This window comes from Mustela lutreola, chromosome X (assembly GCF_030435805.1).
Source record: "Mustela lutreola isolate mMusLut2 chromosome X, mMusLut2.pri, whole genome shotgun sequence".
Taxonomy (NCBI): Eukaryota; Metazoa; Chordata; class Mammalia; order Carnivora; family Mustelidae; genus Mustela; species Mustela lutreola.
Window position 1 is genome coordinate 105,662,724 of NC_081308.1, and position 16,846 is coordinate 105,679,569.

The 16,846-nt window shown below is 45.9% G+C and overlaps 1 protein-coding gene across 6 annotated transcripts in view; it reads left to right on the top strand.

Moving 5' to 3' along the window:
* Window positions 1–6,924: 6,924 nt before the first annotated feature.
* GRIA3 (glutamate ionotropic receptor AMPA type subunit 3) overlaps window positions 6,925–16,846 on the top strand; it is a 296,831-nt gene continuing 286,909 nt past the window's right edge. For 3 of the 6 annotated variants that reach the window (XR_009349843.1, XM_059156926.1, XM_059156922.1), the window contains exons 1-2: window positions 7,287–7,596; window positions 8,787–8,945. Coding sequence is in view for 5 of the 6 variants with exons in the window: in XM_059156926.1 (XP_059012909.1) it covers window positions 7,488–7,596; window positions 8,787–8,945 (268 nt within the window). In the remaining variant the exon portion in view is untranslated. Of the gene's footprint in view, window positions 7,220–7,285; window positions 7,597–8,786; window positions 8,946–16,846 lie in introns of those variants that run through there. The other 3 variants (XM_059156924.1, XM_059156925.1, XM_059156923.1) reach the window with 3 other exon arrangements.

Sequence of the window (16,846 nt, forward strand, 5' to 3'; positions counted from 1 at the left end):
ACCCATAAGCCACTTATGGCCTCAGCTAGATGGACCAGACAGTTTAGCATGCAATCTAGGATACTTGTGAGAGCCAGAGAGGGCACCAGTAATTACCGTGCTGGGACGAGGGGCATAAACTGAATTGTCCTGGGCAAACCAGGATGTGTGCTCGCCCTAGCCTGCTCACAGAAACACACCACTGCCAGACTCTTGTTATATTAGAGAGCCCCAAATCTTAGTAGCTTAAAACAAAACCATTTATCGTTTCTCACCCATCTGTATGTTGGCTGTGGCTCAGCTGATCTAGACTGATCTCAACCGGGCAACTCTGCTACAGACCCTAATAACAATGGAAATGGCTCTGTTTCTCACTCCAGGCCTGTGAGTCAACCGGGCCAGTTCTGCTCCACGAGTCATTCATCCTTCTTGGACTAGAAAACTATCTGGTATGTGTTCTTGTCATGACACCCACAGAGGTGAAGCTGGCAAGCAGAACTGCCATGAGTTTCCTTAAGACAGAGGCCAGAACTAGCACATTGCCACTTCTACCCACGTGCCACTGACCAAAGCAAGTCCCGTTGCCAGGCACAAAATTAAGGCACAAAGAAATAAACTGCCCACAAGGAGGCCATGATAAAGGTATGGAAGGAGGAAGAAGTGAATAATTAGAGCACTCATTCAATCTAACACAGAGGCTTCACCCATCCCACACATACATATACCTCAGGAAGGGTAGGGGGAATCTATTCGCCTTCATACAATGCAACATGATGCTGACTCAGTTCCTGACATACAGTCTTGTAAGCTTTAGAATCCGGAGTCAGTTTCTAGTTTTCATAAGAACTCTGAAAAATGGAAATTTTTTTCCAAGAGAGTATAAAAGCGTAACTCTTCAGCCAATCGGCATCCAGAATTCTCCATAAAATTCTCAAATTTGCTCAAACATGCAACCCATGCCCCGCTTGAGCTAAGGGGCAGGGTCAGCTTTAGGTTGGGGGTTAATTTCCCCCAGACTTGCCTGTGCTATTTGACAGTGACAGTTCCTAACCTTCCCAGGGGAGTTTTTAAAGAAGCATACATTAATTAAAATGTCAACAATAACATCTTTGGGAGGTAATCTGGAATAATTCACAGTAAATTAACACTTCCCATCAAAGAGACATTGCAGCTTATAAGAATGTCACTTTGTGAGAAGTGGGAGTCCCAAAGCCATGTGACTTCCATCTGCAGTTTGCGAGCCCATGCAGAGCCCACCAGGGGATAATTACTTGCTAAAATGTACCCATCCCAGCAGAATATATTTGTTATGATTCAGTTCTCTCACAGCATGAAGGAGACTCTGGTCTGGTGGATAAAGCCTTGAAGGAATAAGAAACTCCATTCCCCACCACTTGGCTGTGTGACCTTGAGCTGTTCACTAAACCTCTCTGATTTCTTGGTTTCACAGTCTATGGAGCAAGACCTCAGAACTCTGCTAACCCTGAGAAGGACATGAAGAAGAGTCACTAGATCCTTATCTGAAAAGGCCTGAAACCCTGTTTTCCTCTACCCGGAGGAAAAGGAATACTTCTACATTAATTTCTCACCCTGGACACTCAATATAAAATTACTTTTTTAGGAGCAGAATCAAATATCAGGCAGATGCATCACAAACTGAATTTAGGGGGATGAGTTACTAAAGTCACAGAAGGATCTCACCATTGAGCAGCTTACCTTTAATGGGCCAAAGACAAGACCATTCAGCTAGTTCATGGGCCTGTGGAGATTTCAAGAGTTAAATGATTACCACCCACAATTCATGAGGAGCAGATTTTGGCAAGATAGGGATTTTAGTGGTTAATGTGGCTGTTTCCACCCAACCTCCATATCTCCCTCCCATATCTCTTTGTGTGTTGATCATGTCATTTGGAGAGGAGAGGGGAAGGACTGATGCTACAGATAAGGTATAATCCTGTTCCCCCATGCCAAGGTGATTGGTTCAAGTAGCTCAGGTCTAAGTCTGACATTACTTGATCATAGGATTTGATCATGAATGCTCATGTGATTCATTTTGAACCAGTGATGCAGATGTGAAGACAAGACATGCTATAGACATTTTACCATCATTTGGGGGGGGGGAGGGAATAAAGGAAAAGAAGTTGGGTTTTTGATAAAATTTTTAACTACTGAGTCTAACCAGTTCTCAAGTAGTCTTACCTCTGTCTCTTCCAGAGATGTGAGTCAATGCATCTCCCTTTTTATTTAGACCAATTTGGGTAGGTTTTGTCTTACCTGAATCTCAGAAGCATCCTAGCTGATACAGGAATTGAAAGAGTCAAGAGCATGGTCACTAGCCCTGAGATTACCTAAAGAAGGAAACGTGAAAGTGCTTAGTCCAGAGAGAAAAGGTTGGAACAGAGGTACTAAAGGGGAAAGATCATCTCCAAGTAATTATTACCACCACCACCACCACCTGCCCCCACCATAGCTCCTGGAGATACCCTTAGGAAAAAACAAATGAGTTGTAAATACCCTTCCCATTCATAAAAAACAAGCCAGTCTGAAAATAATTCAAGATAAATAAGTGCTTCCATGGCCACACTCATTTGGTGGGACTGTCTCCTCCTAAAAATTGCTATGGATTCATTTCTGGGCATATCAAACCCAAGTTCATAAGGCTACACATAAACTCTGAGCTATACATAAACTCCCAGCAGAAGCAGGGCCAACTAGGCCCATGCCCAGAATTTCAGCTCTGCAGGGCTGTGGATTTATTCAGCAACACCAAGGATGACATCTACATAAAGGACTTCTACAGAGATTTCTGGAGGGGTAGTAAAGAGATGATTGAATGACAGAGAAGTTAGATGGAAGACCCAGGCTTTCTTATTTGTCACACCCAACCTAGGTCTCCAAATAGGACTGGACTCTATTCTTCCCAAAGAATCCAGGAATGAAAGTGCAAGAGAGACCCATAAAAAATCAGGAGTTCCTAAACTAGTTCCTTGATTAGAATTGTAGACTAAAGTTTGAACAGTTTCTCTGACCCAAATATAATCCTGCCTCATGGAACCATAGAGCCACAGAACAGGAGAACAGTAAGGGTCTTTAGAAATCACCTTGTTCTATCTTCCTTTTTGATGGCATGGGACTGAGTCTGGGATAAGGACAGTACCGTGTTTCAGATCTTTGAACACCTTCCTCTGTCCATACCATGTTATATTGTCATTGCCACTGAATACATCTGTTCCTCCTCTGAACTTGAAATTCATTGAAAGCAGAAATTGTCTGCTCCCTTAGATCCCTGGTAACTACCAGAATCTGTCACATAGCAGGTGGTCAAACGTTTGTTGAAGATATCAAAGTTTCAAGTCCAACAGTGAGGAAGTTATCTTTCTATTAGGTGAGCGATATAGAATCTTGGTTTCCTTACTCTTAAAAAGTAGAGCAGTTTCCTTCCAATGAATAAGGATTATTTTTGTCATTATTTTCCTTATTTTCAAGCTATCAAGTGAATAGGTGCGAGGATCAATGTCTGGTTAGACCTTCTCCCCCAAATCCACTGGCCAATATTTCTTTCTGCTTACCCAAGTGCCCCGATCCCAAGCCAGAAAGGAACGGAAACCTCACGTAGAGAAATGCTATTTTCCTTTTTGTACTGTAAATGTTAAAACTTTGTATTTTCCTTCTGGCTCAACACCCCCACAAACCAAACAGGCTGTGAGCACCCCACCCAGGTGACTGGGTGCCCCACTGTGGTAAGGCTGGCCCCTGCCACAAGTTCCCCTTCTTGCCCTCCCCTGACTCAGACCTACTGTCATTCAAACGCACCAATGAAATCACGTCATGCCTTTTGCTTGTGTGCTCCATTCTGATAAAACACTTGCCTATTGGTCAACCTCTCCCTCTCTCCCCATCTGCTTGAATCCATCCTTTGGTGCTCCCCTGCCCTGTGTGGCCCTCCTTCATGGTATACGATGACTGTTTCTCTAAAACTTGTGAGTATAATATAAACTTCATTTCCTGGTGCCTCTCTTGTGTCCCCTCTTGTGGCTACACCTGACTAACCACTTCAAGAGAGAATACAAACAACTTCTCCATAAGAACTGCAATGAATTCTTTACTTGCCACTTAAACTGTCTCATAGAGCTCCTGTAGAAGTGCAGACAATGGGTCCTAAGACTTCCAGGTAATTCTAAATCCAGCAGAGATCCCTCTTAACCACAGAGAGAGCGCTGGATGTGGGGCTTTGTCTGTAACTTCTTGCGGCTCTGATGCTGCTAGTACGATCTCTGGCTCCTCACTGGAAAAACAAAGCTGAAGTTCAAAAAACATCTCACTGTTTTCTTGTGTGAGGGATTGAATGCAAAAGAATCTGCATGTATTATACAGAGTTTTCAACCAACAGCAATATGCCTAGTTCACCACTGTGTCCCTGCTGGTTCAGATGGGACTGATCCAATTCTGCCAACAGCTGCCACTGACAGCTAAAAGTTAAAAAAGTGGCAGCCGATGAAAGAGAGAAAAGCAGATAGTGGGCAGGAGAGACTGACAATGGGAAGGATAGGTGCCATTTACAGTGATGAATCCAATGGAGGATTTTCAAGTTCAGAGGCACTGAAACACTTTCCTTCCACTCATCTTTTGTTACTGATCCACTCTGCTACTCTTCAAATGACAGTGAAGATGGCCATGAACTTCTTCATCCACCTCTTCTGATCGCATGGATGGGGACCCAGATGCTTTCAGCAGTGAAGTGAGGTGTGCTGAAAACCATCCCCCTCCAACCAAAACGTATTGTCTCTGCACCTGAAATCAAAACTGAAACTCCTCATTAGAGGCAGTCCTTTGGGCCAAGGCACTGAAGGCTCCTATTACAATGCAACTATGTTATCTGAAAGAAGACCATATAATGCCTGACACAGAGTAGAGTTTCCCTAAATGTTATTTTTCATATCAAATTGTCACTGCCTGCCATTAGAACCTTAGTAAAGATTCATCTACAAGATTCTCTCCTGTCTCCAAGGGCTCTTGAGGAACCCTAATGGAAGGATTTTGATGGAGCACTGGCAAGGACTTGATAGCAGAGTCTGAGGTCTGGGGATGGTGTGGAAAGGCGAGACTGAAAACATGAAGCACTTTGGGGGAGAAAGGGCACTTTTAAAAGGTGAGAAAGAGGGAAGGGAGTTTGGAAATTAACTGATTCTTCTATGAAGCAGGCACTCAATTAGATGCTTTTGTACCCACTATTTTAATCCTTATTTAATCCACAACCATTTTATAGGGAAAGAAGTAGTAATATCCCCATTTTGCAGATGGGAAAATTGGAGTTGAGATTAAGAAAGTTGTTCAAGGTCACACACTGCCTATATGTAATAGAATATAGACTTGAACCTCAACTTGTCGTCTAAGCCTATATTCCTTAACCATGCCATGTCACTCTCCACACTTGTCAAGGGCTGGACGACCTGGTCTCTGTTACATCCTTTGCCCTAAAGCTCCAACCACTTATAATTTCAGTCTCCTGTAACATCCAGGTTTCTCCCTCATTGCTAGCCATGGACTATCCAAATGGAGATAAAAGATTTCCATGATTAGTGGAATAAAAAGAGATTTTGCATTATCAGAATGGTTATAAAGTTGGGAAGAACCTGGAACCATATATATATTTTTTTCGGTTGTCCAAGGGGTTGGAAACTTTCTATTCCAGCCTCCAGTCTGTGTCACACCAAATCCAAAGTTCTGGTGTAACTGGTGGACCAGTTGGGGCCCTGCCCAGTATCCCCTGCCCCACCCACAGCAGTTTCCTGTACATTGGCAGCAACGTTCATTTTTCCAATAGACCAGGATGAGAGGATATGAAGAGAGTAGCTGGCACGGAGAGGAATAAAATTTGTCTCTCCCAGAGAAGCTGGAGTAGGAGTGATAGACTTGGGAGATCAAGAAGCTTCTTTCCTCCCACCACTGGAGAAAGGGGCTAGGGACAAGAGTCTATGGCCCAACATAAGATCTTGTGGAGAGATCATCCCCCAGCGGAGATTCAGGCTGCACTGCCTGACTCGGAAGGTTCTTTCCTCTCCTTAGAACAGGGAATAAAAGAACTGGGGGATAACTGATAGTCTCTAGGGTCATCAGTCAGGGGTTCAGGCTGCTTTGTCCAGAGGCTCTAGCAAGGAAGCAAAGGATCTAGGGACAGTTTCCTCCAACCTTAACTTTCAATCCTCACCCTTATCCCAGCACATTCCCACACCTCTCTCCTTCGTCGGGTGGGACTGAGCATCCCTTCCATTAACATTTTAGTTACCACTTCCACGCATATACTTTTCTACGCCCTCCAAAACAGTCAACCCCACACTGCGCATCACTGCCGTCTCCCCGCGGCCGCCGCAAGCCCGGCTCTGCACTTGGGTAAGGGGAGGTACTGGCCTCCCAGAGCCGTGGGGGAGTAGGGGGGGCCGGTCGTTCACTCGCCCTCGGATCTCTGCTGTAAAAACTGAGCGGCAGGGACCAGGCATGCGCAGCATCTTCGGGCGCATTGTGATGGGAACTGCTTCGAGTCTCTCTCTACAAAGACTCCGGAGTAACCGCTAACCGCCCCCCCAGACCCCCCCACTTCTTTAGAATAGACACACAAATGCAGAGGCAATGCAGCTTTTCTTTCTTTCTTTCTTTCTTTCTTTCTTTCTTTCTTTCTTTCTTTCTTTCTTTTTCTTTTTTTTAAAGGGCCAGTTGTCGCTTGAAAGGCTAGCCAAGTGAAGGCTAGTGTATTTCTATCGATCCCATCTCCAGTGTTGACAAACGCCAGCACCGAAGCTTTGCAGTCCGGGGCTGCAGTTTGCAGTGGAGCTAAGCGGTGTGCGGCTTTAATTCCACGTCAGATCAACTTTGATCAATATCCCCCTACCGGCCCAATTGGAAGAGCCCAATTCACCGGCGCTGAGCCTTTTCGCTCTTTCCTTCTTTTTTCCCCTCTTTAGACCCACCATCTTCTGGGGGAAGAAAAGTCTAGATTTTCTTTATAATTTCTTTCTGTGTCTCTCTTTTGTTTCTTTGGGGGTTTTGTTTGTTTGTTTTGTTTCTCGGTGTTTCATCTTTTTTGTTTTGTTCGGTGTTTTAGGTTTTTATTCTCTCTCTCTCTCTCTCTCTCTCTCTCTCTCTCATTCTCTCTCACGTAGTGATAGGGAGAGAGATCGCTTTGGCGAACGGAGCTTGCAGCCAATGAACCCGCCTTCCAGATTGGTGTGAAGACAGAAGTGAGGTGGGGGGCGGGGAGGGGGTGTGAGAGAGCCGGGAGAGGGAGCAAGGAAGGGAGAGAGAGATTGAGAGAGAGAGAGAGAGAGAGAGAGAGAGAGAGAGAGGAGGCGGTGGAGGAGGAGGACTAGTGTGGGGTGGAAAGGAAGAGTGAGCGAGAGCAAGTTGAGGGGGGGGGGGTGTAAGAGCCGGCGAATTCTTTTTCTTTTTCTATTATTATTTTGACGACTCCTGAGTTGCGCCCATGCTCTTGTCAGCTTCGTTTTAGGCGTAGCATGGCCAGGCAGAAGAAAATGGGGCAAAACGTGCTCCGGGCGGTCTTCTTATTAGTCCTGGGGCTTTTGGGTCATTCTCACGGAGGATTCCCCAACACCATCAGCATAGGTAAGCGTGAGCAAGCAGCCAGTCGGGCCGGGCTCCCCTGAGCCCGAGACCACTGCCCCGGCGGGGCTAGTGCGGCCGCGGTTCCCCATCCTGCATGGCCTCGGGAGGGGACCGGGGTTGGGGACCGGGGATGAGCCCCAGGGGGCCGGCTGGTCTGTGGAGCGTCGGGGACAGTAGAGGGGTCTCCTGAGGCTGGGGAGTGGGAGCGGTGGGCTGCAGGGGTTTCCGATTAGAGCCGAGCAGGGGAAGCATGCGGGAGGCCGGGAGGCTGCAAAGGGGCGAAGAGTCGCGGGTTTTCGGCTCGCTGCTCTGGACTTTGCCATGGCGTGCGTGCCGCGGCTGGAAGTTGTCCCAGGGTGATGCCGCCTGTCTGGCCGCGCCAGGGCGCCCCGTCCCGCGTGTCCCTCTGCCGGAGACCGGCTAGAGCTAGGGGAGCTGGAAGCCCACCCTGGATCCCCCAGACCCCGGCGGCAGCCGGGGTCGGTGGCGGATGGGGTCGGAGGCGGGGGTGAGGCAGGGAGCCGTGCGAGCGAGCCGGCGGGCGGGCGACGAAGTCACGCAGACCATGAATTCATGAATTGCCGCTGTGTCTGTCTGGAGCCCGGCTCCCGGGCGCTGGGAGAGAGTTCTCTCAGCTTCTGTCTTGTATTTACAAGTCGAGAAGTTAGAATCGTTGCCGTTACCGAACCAAACCCCCGTAGTGTCCGGCGTGGGGGGTGGACGGCTACCGGGAATAAGATGGGGCAGCAGGGGGAATGGAATTGTTTTTCTTCCCAGCCCTTCCCTTTGCACCAGGAAAAGATGAACCAGCTTGTGGAGATGGGCGTCGGGGAGACGGGAGTGGGGGGAGGAGTAGGGGGGAGCGAAGTGGAGAGGAAGCTACTGCCGGAGAAAGAACCAAGTCCCGCGCTGGCTTCCATCGTCCTACCCCAAAGCAACCGCCTCTTCCCCCTCTCCCCTTTCCCGCTTGTCTCCGGCCTCTTCTTTTCCTCTTCAGTGAAGAGGAAAACTAGGTTTCTCTTGGCCAAAATTTGAGTTCGCAAGAGTCTAGAAAGACACACAGGTTGAAAATCACAAATCACCGCACACCGCGGTGCCATTGAAATATGTCCCCTATCTGTAATGCTCCCCAATTACTAGCCGGTCCTGGGGAAGAACACGAACCAAATGTCGGTTCCTTTTGCTTATAGGTGGACTTTTCATGAGAAACACGGTGCAGGAGCACAGCGCTTTCCGCTTTGCCGTGCAGTTATACAACACCAACCAGAACACCACAGAGAAGCCCTTCCATTTGAATTACCACGTAGATCACTTGGATTCTTCCAATAGTTTTTCTGTGACTAATGCTTGTAAGTAGATCTGCTTTTCCTCCCTTTGGGACTTTCGGGACCTCACCTGAATTTTGCTTGTGGGACTTGGGGTCTGCCTGTGTGCTGGAGAGGGGGGGTGTGATTGCCTCAGTAGACATTTCAGGGGCTCTCATCAATCCGGGTTTCATGCGACATTAATCAACTCTGTAGGTTCCCGCTGAGGGACTTAAGGCAGTGCACAAAACTCTATTGTGAATAATGTTAGATGCAAAAGTTTTATTTCCCTCCTTGCTAAACTGGCGTTCCCTCCCCCACACCCCCTCTTTGGGCTGGGAGGAAAAAAAGAAAGAAAAAACAGCATGGTTGTTCAGGGAAATTTTTTTCAGATGGGATGAAAAAAAAAGAAACCTCTTGATTGAGTCAATTCAGGATGTACATTACTTGACTGTTAAATCTCACGCCTGGCTGTAGGTATGAGCTGAATTTGACAATCACCAAATATTTAGGAGCCAAATATGAGAAATTCTGCAAACAAGTGACCTTGAGGCACAGATCAGCTGGGTTTCTTGGCCTCTTTCTGTCCTATAATATCACCTTTCTTACTGAGAGAGCTCTGATGGGAACTGATAAGACTACAAACTCATTATAAGTGATGAATGCCTGGCAAACTGAAGAGAAGGGAGAAGACGGTGCTTGAGTTACTATTAGGGGAGCTATTTCTGCTATTCCTAGTATTGTTCACCCCCCCCCCTTCTTAAGGACCACACAGTTCTTAAAGCAAAAGGTGGAGGGGGATGGGAAGGCTTGATATCAAAAAGGATGAATTTCATCGGCCCCAAAGCCATTTCTGAAATAGCTATTTGTGCTCTGTGATTGTTCCTCTGGAAAGGGGACGTTTTGAGAAGCAAAAGCATGGGAACCCAAATGACCAATAGTCTGTTGGACACAGGTTTTTCTTGAATGGAATGTTTTATGAGAAAGACTGGTAATTCTTCATCTAAGCTGATTTTACTAAAAGTTTTCACAACAATGAGGCTGATGATGGCATAAATATGTTTTGATTTTACGGCTGGTGTAGTTTGGCATTTGGGGTTTTTCAATTTTATTTCAAGGGAGAAATGATATTTATGTTTCTTTGGGGTAAAATTTGTATATAACTTTCTTCAATGCTTCTGCTTCAAAGGATATGAGACTTCCAAAAAATTCTTGAAAGGGTCACCAGGGGCCCAGGTTCCTTGGATTTGAAGGCTTAGGTCAAGGGGATGGGGGTTAAGTACTTTGCAAGAAATGTGACACTTTAGCAGGTCTAAGAAAATTTTAGCTGAAGGTACAGATCCTTATATGAACATGTTCTGAGATACTCTGTATTTGACATTCATTGGCTTTCCGACATTGACAAAAATAGGAACTTATTAATTCCAGCTAAGTGTGAAAGTTACAAAATGTCTGTCTATACTTTGCATCTTATTTCAGTAATCCCAGCCTGTCGCTACAGCACTTACAACACACATCTGACTCTTAATCCTGTAGCACTGTGATCTTGTCAAGAAGCTGAATCTCAAATGCAGCTTCCTAAGTATCAATTAGAACAGATTTAAAACCAAATACATAAAACTAGCAGGATTTATTAATAATAATGAATAATATTTATTTCAACTCCCTTTAGTGTCTTTCCACTGATGAGAACTGGGATAAGAATGCCAATTAACTTCTTAGGAATGACTGATTTCCAAGGTCTTTGGTCTTGTTTTAATGTGGTCAAATTGGATTGACACCCACCTGCTGAGGGCCATCGGAACCCTACCAAGTAGTAAGAAGTAAATGGTCCTTGCCTTGTGAGAAGCTCAGGCTTGAGAACAATTGAGGCAATAAGTCGTTCATATTGGTGTTGAGTTGCCTTAATGTCTTAACCTCGCAGGGCAATAAAGGAACAAGCATGGGAAAGGAAAAGAAATTGATCAGTTCCCATACTCTCAATCCACAGCACTTGTGTTTAACAGCTTACAAGGCTAGGTTATGGCTGAGGGCTTGAAAATGTAGGATAATGGGTGTGGCTCACTAGGCAACAAGAAAGACAAAACAAAAAAGTGACCTTGCTTTTAGTTATACCAAATACACATGTATGCACACAAAGACACACACAGGAGAAATATCCAGAAACCAGCGATGTGTACCCAGCTGCCTGTTGCACTCTCAGACTTAACAGCTCAGAAGACAGAGGAAGAAAGCTACCATCTTCTCTGGTCCCTGAAACAGTTCCTCTCTGAATGTCACAATCATTGAATGGGGGCCAGATCCCAAAGCTGTCTCCGGGCAGCTGCTGCTTAGAAGCTTAGCATGAGAAAGATGACTAGTCCAACCACAGTCTGATAGTCTCTGAATGCAGAAAACAAGCGTTTCTAGGGTCCACGGGAGCCCTGGAGGTGTAGCTCATCCTACCCGCACTCCTCCCATCCCCCGCCTTAATTGTTCTTTTTCCCAGAGAAATAGAGGTCATATATCTCAGATGCTGGCATAGCAATACTAGTTCAGAACTGAAGCCTGGCGGGTGATCCCAGGTTCCATTCTTCAAGTGATTGCACTATTGTGCAGAGAAGAAACCCCTGGATCCTCTCTCCTGCCCCTTCCTGGAGACCTAGGGAGAACCCGAGGAAACCCCTTATGAGTCCAAATCTGGTCACCCACCTCTCCTCTCTGGTTCAGTATGGAACAGAAAGGCAACAATTAAAGAAACTTTTCCCTGTTTCCATTCAGAATTCCTAGTTTCAGCCCATCCTAGCCCTAGAATGGATTTCTTCCCGGGATATTCCCTGCATCCCCAGTCCTTGGGCCGGCTCACACTTTCCAGGGCTTAGGTATGCAGGTAAATAAACTCTTAAAGAATAAACAAAGGGTAATGCTTTCTGTGTGTGTCCTTGCTCCACATCCCCTCCCCCGGTATATTCAGAAGGTTATTTAAAGACTCTTCTTCACCAGCAACTATTTTTTTTTTTCTGCACAACCCCCAAGAGGTTTACTTAAGACAGACTCCAACTTCGTTCTGTGTCTTAAGAGGCCAATAAAAAGTCTCTTTGGCTTTGAAACGTGGATCATTTGGGATCTCAGTTCAGAGGTGAAGTTTATCGAAGATACTCAACTGATTTGGAGCACATGTTCCCATTTCATAGGAATTAATTGAGCTTGCCGTCTGACTTTTCAGTTTAGCCAGATGACCCCAGAAAGGAGGATGATATGAATGTTATAGTTTCAGGATGCGTGCGTTCACACACACACACACACACACACAACTAGTGTGTATAAAAAGAGATGTACACACAGGTTTTTAAGTTCCATGTCCGTTCTTGAAAAAACCTGTCTGATCATCCTTGGGCTTGGGGGGGGGGTTGTGGAAACAAGAGGGAGGACTGGATCTCATTTGCGTGGCTTTGCTGCTGTGGTTCCTCGGGAGCCGCCTCGGGTTGCCTTGAAGTCCCCTCCCGCGTCTTGCTGCTGTGCACTTGTAGTGCACTCCACACTACATCGCCCCAGCCTCTGCAGTGTCAGCTCATTAGCACACAGATCTCATATTCCCTCTCCGCACTGTCATTGCAAAAATTGCTGTTGTACACCTTTACAGCCAACAAATGTGCTCGTGGATTACGCACTGTTTGCAAGAAGCAAGGAAAAGGCAAATGTAACCTTAAAGGTTATTCACCATGGAACTGTGCTCTAAATGCGTTGGCTTAAATAAAAATCTGTTGATGGAGGCGCAGTAGTGATGGTGGGACTTAGGAGCACAGTCTCTAACGTAGACCCCCGCAAAATCCCTTTGGCTGCCTAAATCTAACTCATCAGCTGCACATTTTTATTCCATTAATTTTTTTTCGAGCCCCGTGAAGTATACCTGCCGAGAGCACGCTCCTTTTATAACTGAGCGCATTTCACTACCAAGTGTACTGAGCTGAGACAGGTTTCCGTCTCTTTGCCCACAGAGTCACAATCTAATTATCTAATTATTCTAATTGCCAGGATCCATTTAACAGTTGAGGTCCATTTGGGAAGGAACCATCTCCCCTGCTCGGCTTCTCCATTCTTTGGTGGGTTTGGTTTTATTCTCGTGTTGGGCTTTTTCACATAGTCTTTGGACCAGGGTGAAGACCTGCAGTGTCACTGCTCCTGCCCTCAAACAGATCTGCGGATCTGCGTCTTGCTAACCCATGTCGACTGTTCAGCTCCACCTCCCACCCCCAGCTCCCCATATTTGTGCCTCTGCTGCCGTCCCTCTCCTCTGTCTGCTGGCCAGCCTTCAATAAGCTCCCTGGCTTAGCTCACTTCTTGGACCCTCTGGCCAGCTGGCTTAGCCCACTGAAGCACGAAGAGGTCGCCTCCGTGGTGCCAGTCAAAGACTTAAGTCACCTTCTCACAAGGTTTATTATGTTTTTTTTTAATCTATTTTTTATGTGGAGAGGAGGGAGGAAGGTGATGCTGTTCATTTGGGCCATAAAAATAGATGGCAATCAGCAGGCTGTAAAGGTGAGCTTCTAGCAAAGTGTACTGCCTCCCCTCGAAGGCAGCTTTCCTGTTGATCTACTAAGTGGGGACAGGGAGGGAAGGGTTTGAGGGGAAGGAACAAAGGAAACTATTGTTCTCTCTAAGATTAGAGCCAAACTAGCCACGGTTTTTCTTCCTCTTGGCAATTTTGACTTTTTCCCCCTAAAATGAGACTAGTTTCCCACATCCCCCCACTTCGACCTCTATCCGAGGTTTCTGTAATTCTGCCTTTTCCTCTCTACTCCCTAAGATGAAATGAGAAAAGTGGGGACTGGGTGAGATTTTTATGCTCTTCTTTGGGCTTCTGGTGGATTTATTTTGAAATGTCATTATGAGGGGTAGTCAGAGATGATTGGCTAATTTGATTTTAAGGGACTGGAAAATAAATAAGGCTCCAGAGGCTTTGTTGTTAGTCTTCCTTTGTAAATAAGAGATTTGTCATTTTTATACAGTGGGTTTAAGGATTAATAGCATGGATTTTCAGAGAGGGCCAGAATTTGAGAAGAGAGGATTCGTAACTTTGGGGGAGTAAACATGCTTATTAGGATGATTTGCTTTGAGCTCTTCAGATTGAGACGGCAAACAGATTTGAAGGACCTTTCACAAAACTTTCTACCTTCTCTGCAGGTCAGGAATATTATCTGCATACCCTACCTGCTCTGATAAAAGAAATCACATTTGACTTTGTTCCTTTGGCTTTGATACTTCGGGTCTAAGTAGATAAAATGTCCGCAGGAGGGTGCAATTAAAACCCTAGGTGGGGGCGATGGGTGTTCTTCAGCAGGAGTGTGGGAGTTGTGCAGACGCAAAAGGAACTCCCTCCCTGCTTGGGAAATGTCTAGGCTCCAGACGTAGAGCTACAAATAGCCTCAGTCTGTGTGTGGGATGAGCCTTGAGCTAGGGCAGCAGCCCCCCCAAAAAGGTCAGTACTTGGCAAAAGGTGAACACAAGCAGAATGTGTCCACTTTCACACTTCTGTTTCTTCTCTTGCCATAATTCCCTCCTCTGGCTCTGCCTGACCAGCCCAAGGCCTTCTTCTTGTCTCGGAGTGGCCCCTTCTCTGGTATTCTATCCACAATAAACTTACCTGGGTACTGTTCTCTGCTCTGGACTTATCTGCTTCATCCCTGTTCTTGATCTATCCTCTTGAGTGCCTGTACTCTAGGGGTGACAGCCTTTTATCTAATACAGGAATCTAGCCAAGAGTGGCTGTTAAGGAGTTTATATACCTAATGGGAATAATTGCTTTAAAACCAGAGACTGCGGGAACCATAATGCCTCAGTTTCAAGGAAGGAAAGATACATAAGTGGGTGTGTTTCTGGACGTGATGCACAGAGTGGCTGTTCGCTCTACCCAAAGCAAAGATCAGCAGGCCAAAGTAAAAACTTACCTGTGCATGGGAGGTTCAGTGTAAGTACACCTAAGGCACAAGGCAAGTGCAGCTTCACCAGGTCAAAGTTTGTGGGAATTTGGGGAGTAGCCACAGTTCTTAGGGATTCGTTTTATGCAGGAGGCAAATATTTTTGTTTTTAATATGCCAACCATACCTCAATTAAATGGTCTAAAGAAGTGTAAACTTTTCATATGTACTACCAAAAGGAAAAAAAAAAAAAAAGAGGCTGTTGTAGAATCTGAAGGTGCCTCCATGGGCATCGGCTGGAGATATACCAGCATGGGACAGAGGTCATAGGAGGGGAGTAATGTGGAGAGGAAGCTGAAAAGTCTCGTACAAAAGAGTCCTTTCCCTGGGCTGGCATGTAGAATGCAAGGATTACAAGGTGCCATTCCCCATTCACAGACACTAAATGGTAGCTCTGGAGGGCTACAGAGAGGAAACAGAGCTGGCAAGGACCCCTTCACCCTATGGCACATAGTTCAGTCTAGAACAGCACCTTTCAACATTTTATGGGTACACCAATCACCCAGGAATCTTGTGAAAATGAAGTTCCTGATTCAGTAGGCCTGCAGTAGTGTCCAAGAATTTGCATCTCTAGCAAACTCTGAGGTGATGCCGATGCTGCTGGTACTCAAACCGCTTTGAGTAAAATGAGTCCAGAGCAGGGAGACCGTGATTACCAAAGAAAAAGACTCTCCCAGACAAGTTCTTAACCCATCTGTACCTCTTTGCCTTCCAAAGAAGGTTCTGTAAGAGACACGTTTGGCTCATTCTCACTCAAGGATGTCCCGATCACATTCCCAGCAACCCTGTGCCCGGTTCAGTAATGTCTATGGGTGGCATGATTAGATGTCTGATGAGAGCTTCTACTCGCTTTCTGTAGGGATTTGGAAGAGACTGGAAGGCAGGCTGAGAGAGGAGGTAGCTCATGAGCCCAGATGACAGAGTCTTGGCTTCTTGCCATACCCCGAAGTGTCCCTTTTAGAAACAACCTGCCTGAGAGAGTTAAGGTTGGCATGCAGTAGCAACTGCCTTTCCACTTTGCTTCTCTGGGTCAACGCATGCCAGGAGGCATGTAGCATCTGCTCCTCAGCTTTCTGACCTCCCTTAAACAGGGTGAGAATCAAGAAGTACAACACAACTCAAACTCTGTCTGGTTCCCTAACAACCTGAAAAATCCACTCCATTTTCAGGGCTGGTGCCAAGAACACGTTGTGAGGTAGAGGGGAGGAAGGAGAAGTAATGTCACTCTCAAACATATCTGAGCTGAGGACTGCTCCAGAGAAGTCATTAGAAGCTTACCCAGTGTCATTTGAGGACTTCCAATGGCACCCTACTACCCTAAATATTGCCTTCTTACAGTGGTCTGCCATTAGTCTGAAATTCCACAAATATATTTATTTGTGTTATGGCACTTCAAGGCCTGTACTAAAAAGCAAGGATACCGTCTGAAAGTGAATGAGTTATATCCCTATCAGCCATTAAGATTTCAACCAGAATTCTTTGACCAGGTTACCCCCTATTACCTTGCAGAATCCTTAGAAGAGTTTTCCAAGACAGGTCAGTGCCCCCAAATAAGGCACCTTCTTAAAAAAGTGGGGACACTGAATGGATGGTGGGCAGTCAGTGGGGGCTGGGAGACTCTTGAGGATGAGGAAGAGTCCCTTAGCTATTTGGCAAAATTTGACTTTCTCTGTGGATAAATTCTGGGGGTTTCTTCGCTAAGATTTTGGTTGCCTTTAACCCTTCAAGTCACACCATATTGGTAGTAGTGAGTGTATCCTCTCTGCCATGCATGGTTGTTTGCTGCAACAGATGATCTCAGCCTCTAGATTCCCCACAATTACTGTGGGATATTTTCAGAAGTAAAACCAGTTTTGTGATGAGGGATGGTGAGGATTTTTTAAACCTTTTTAAAAATATTGCAATCAAAACCAGTCCCCTTTCAATTATCCATGATTGGCTCATGTACCTTGCCAATTACTTATTGCATCAGGGGCCTCATTCTTGCAG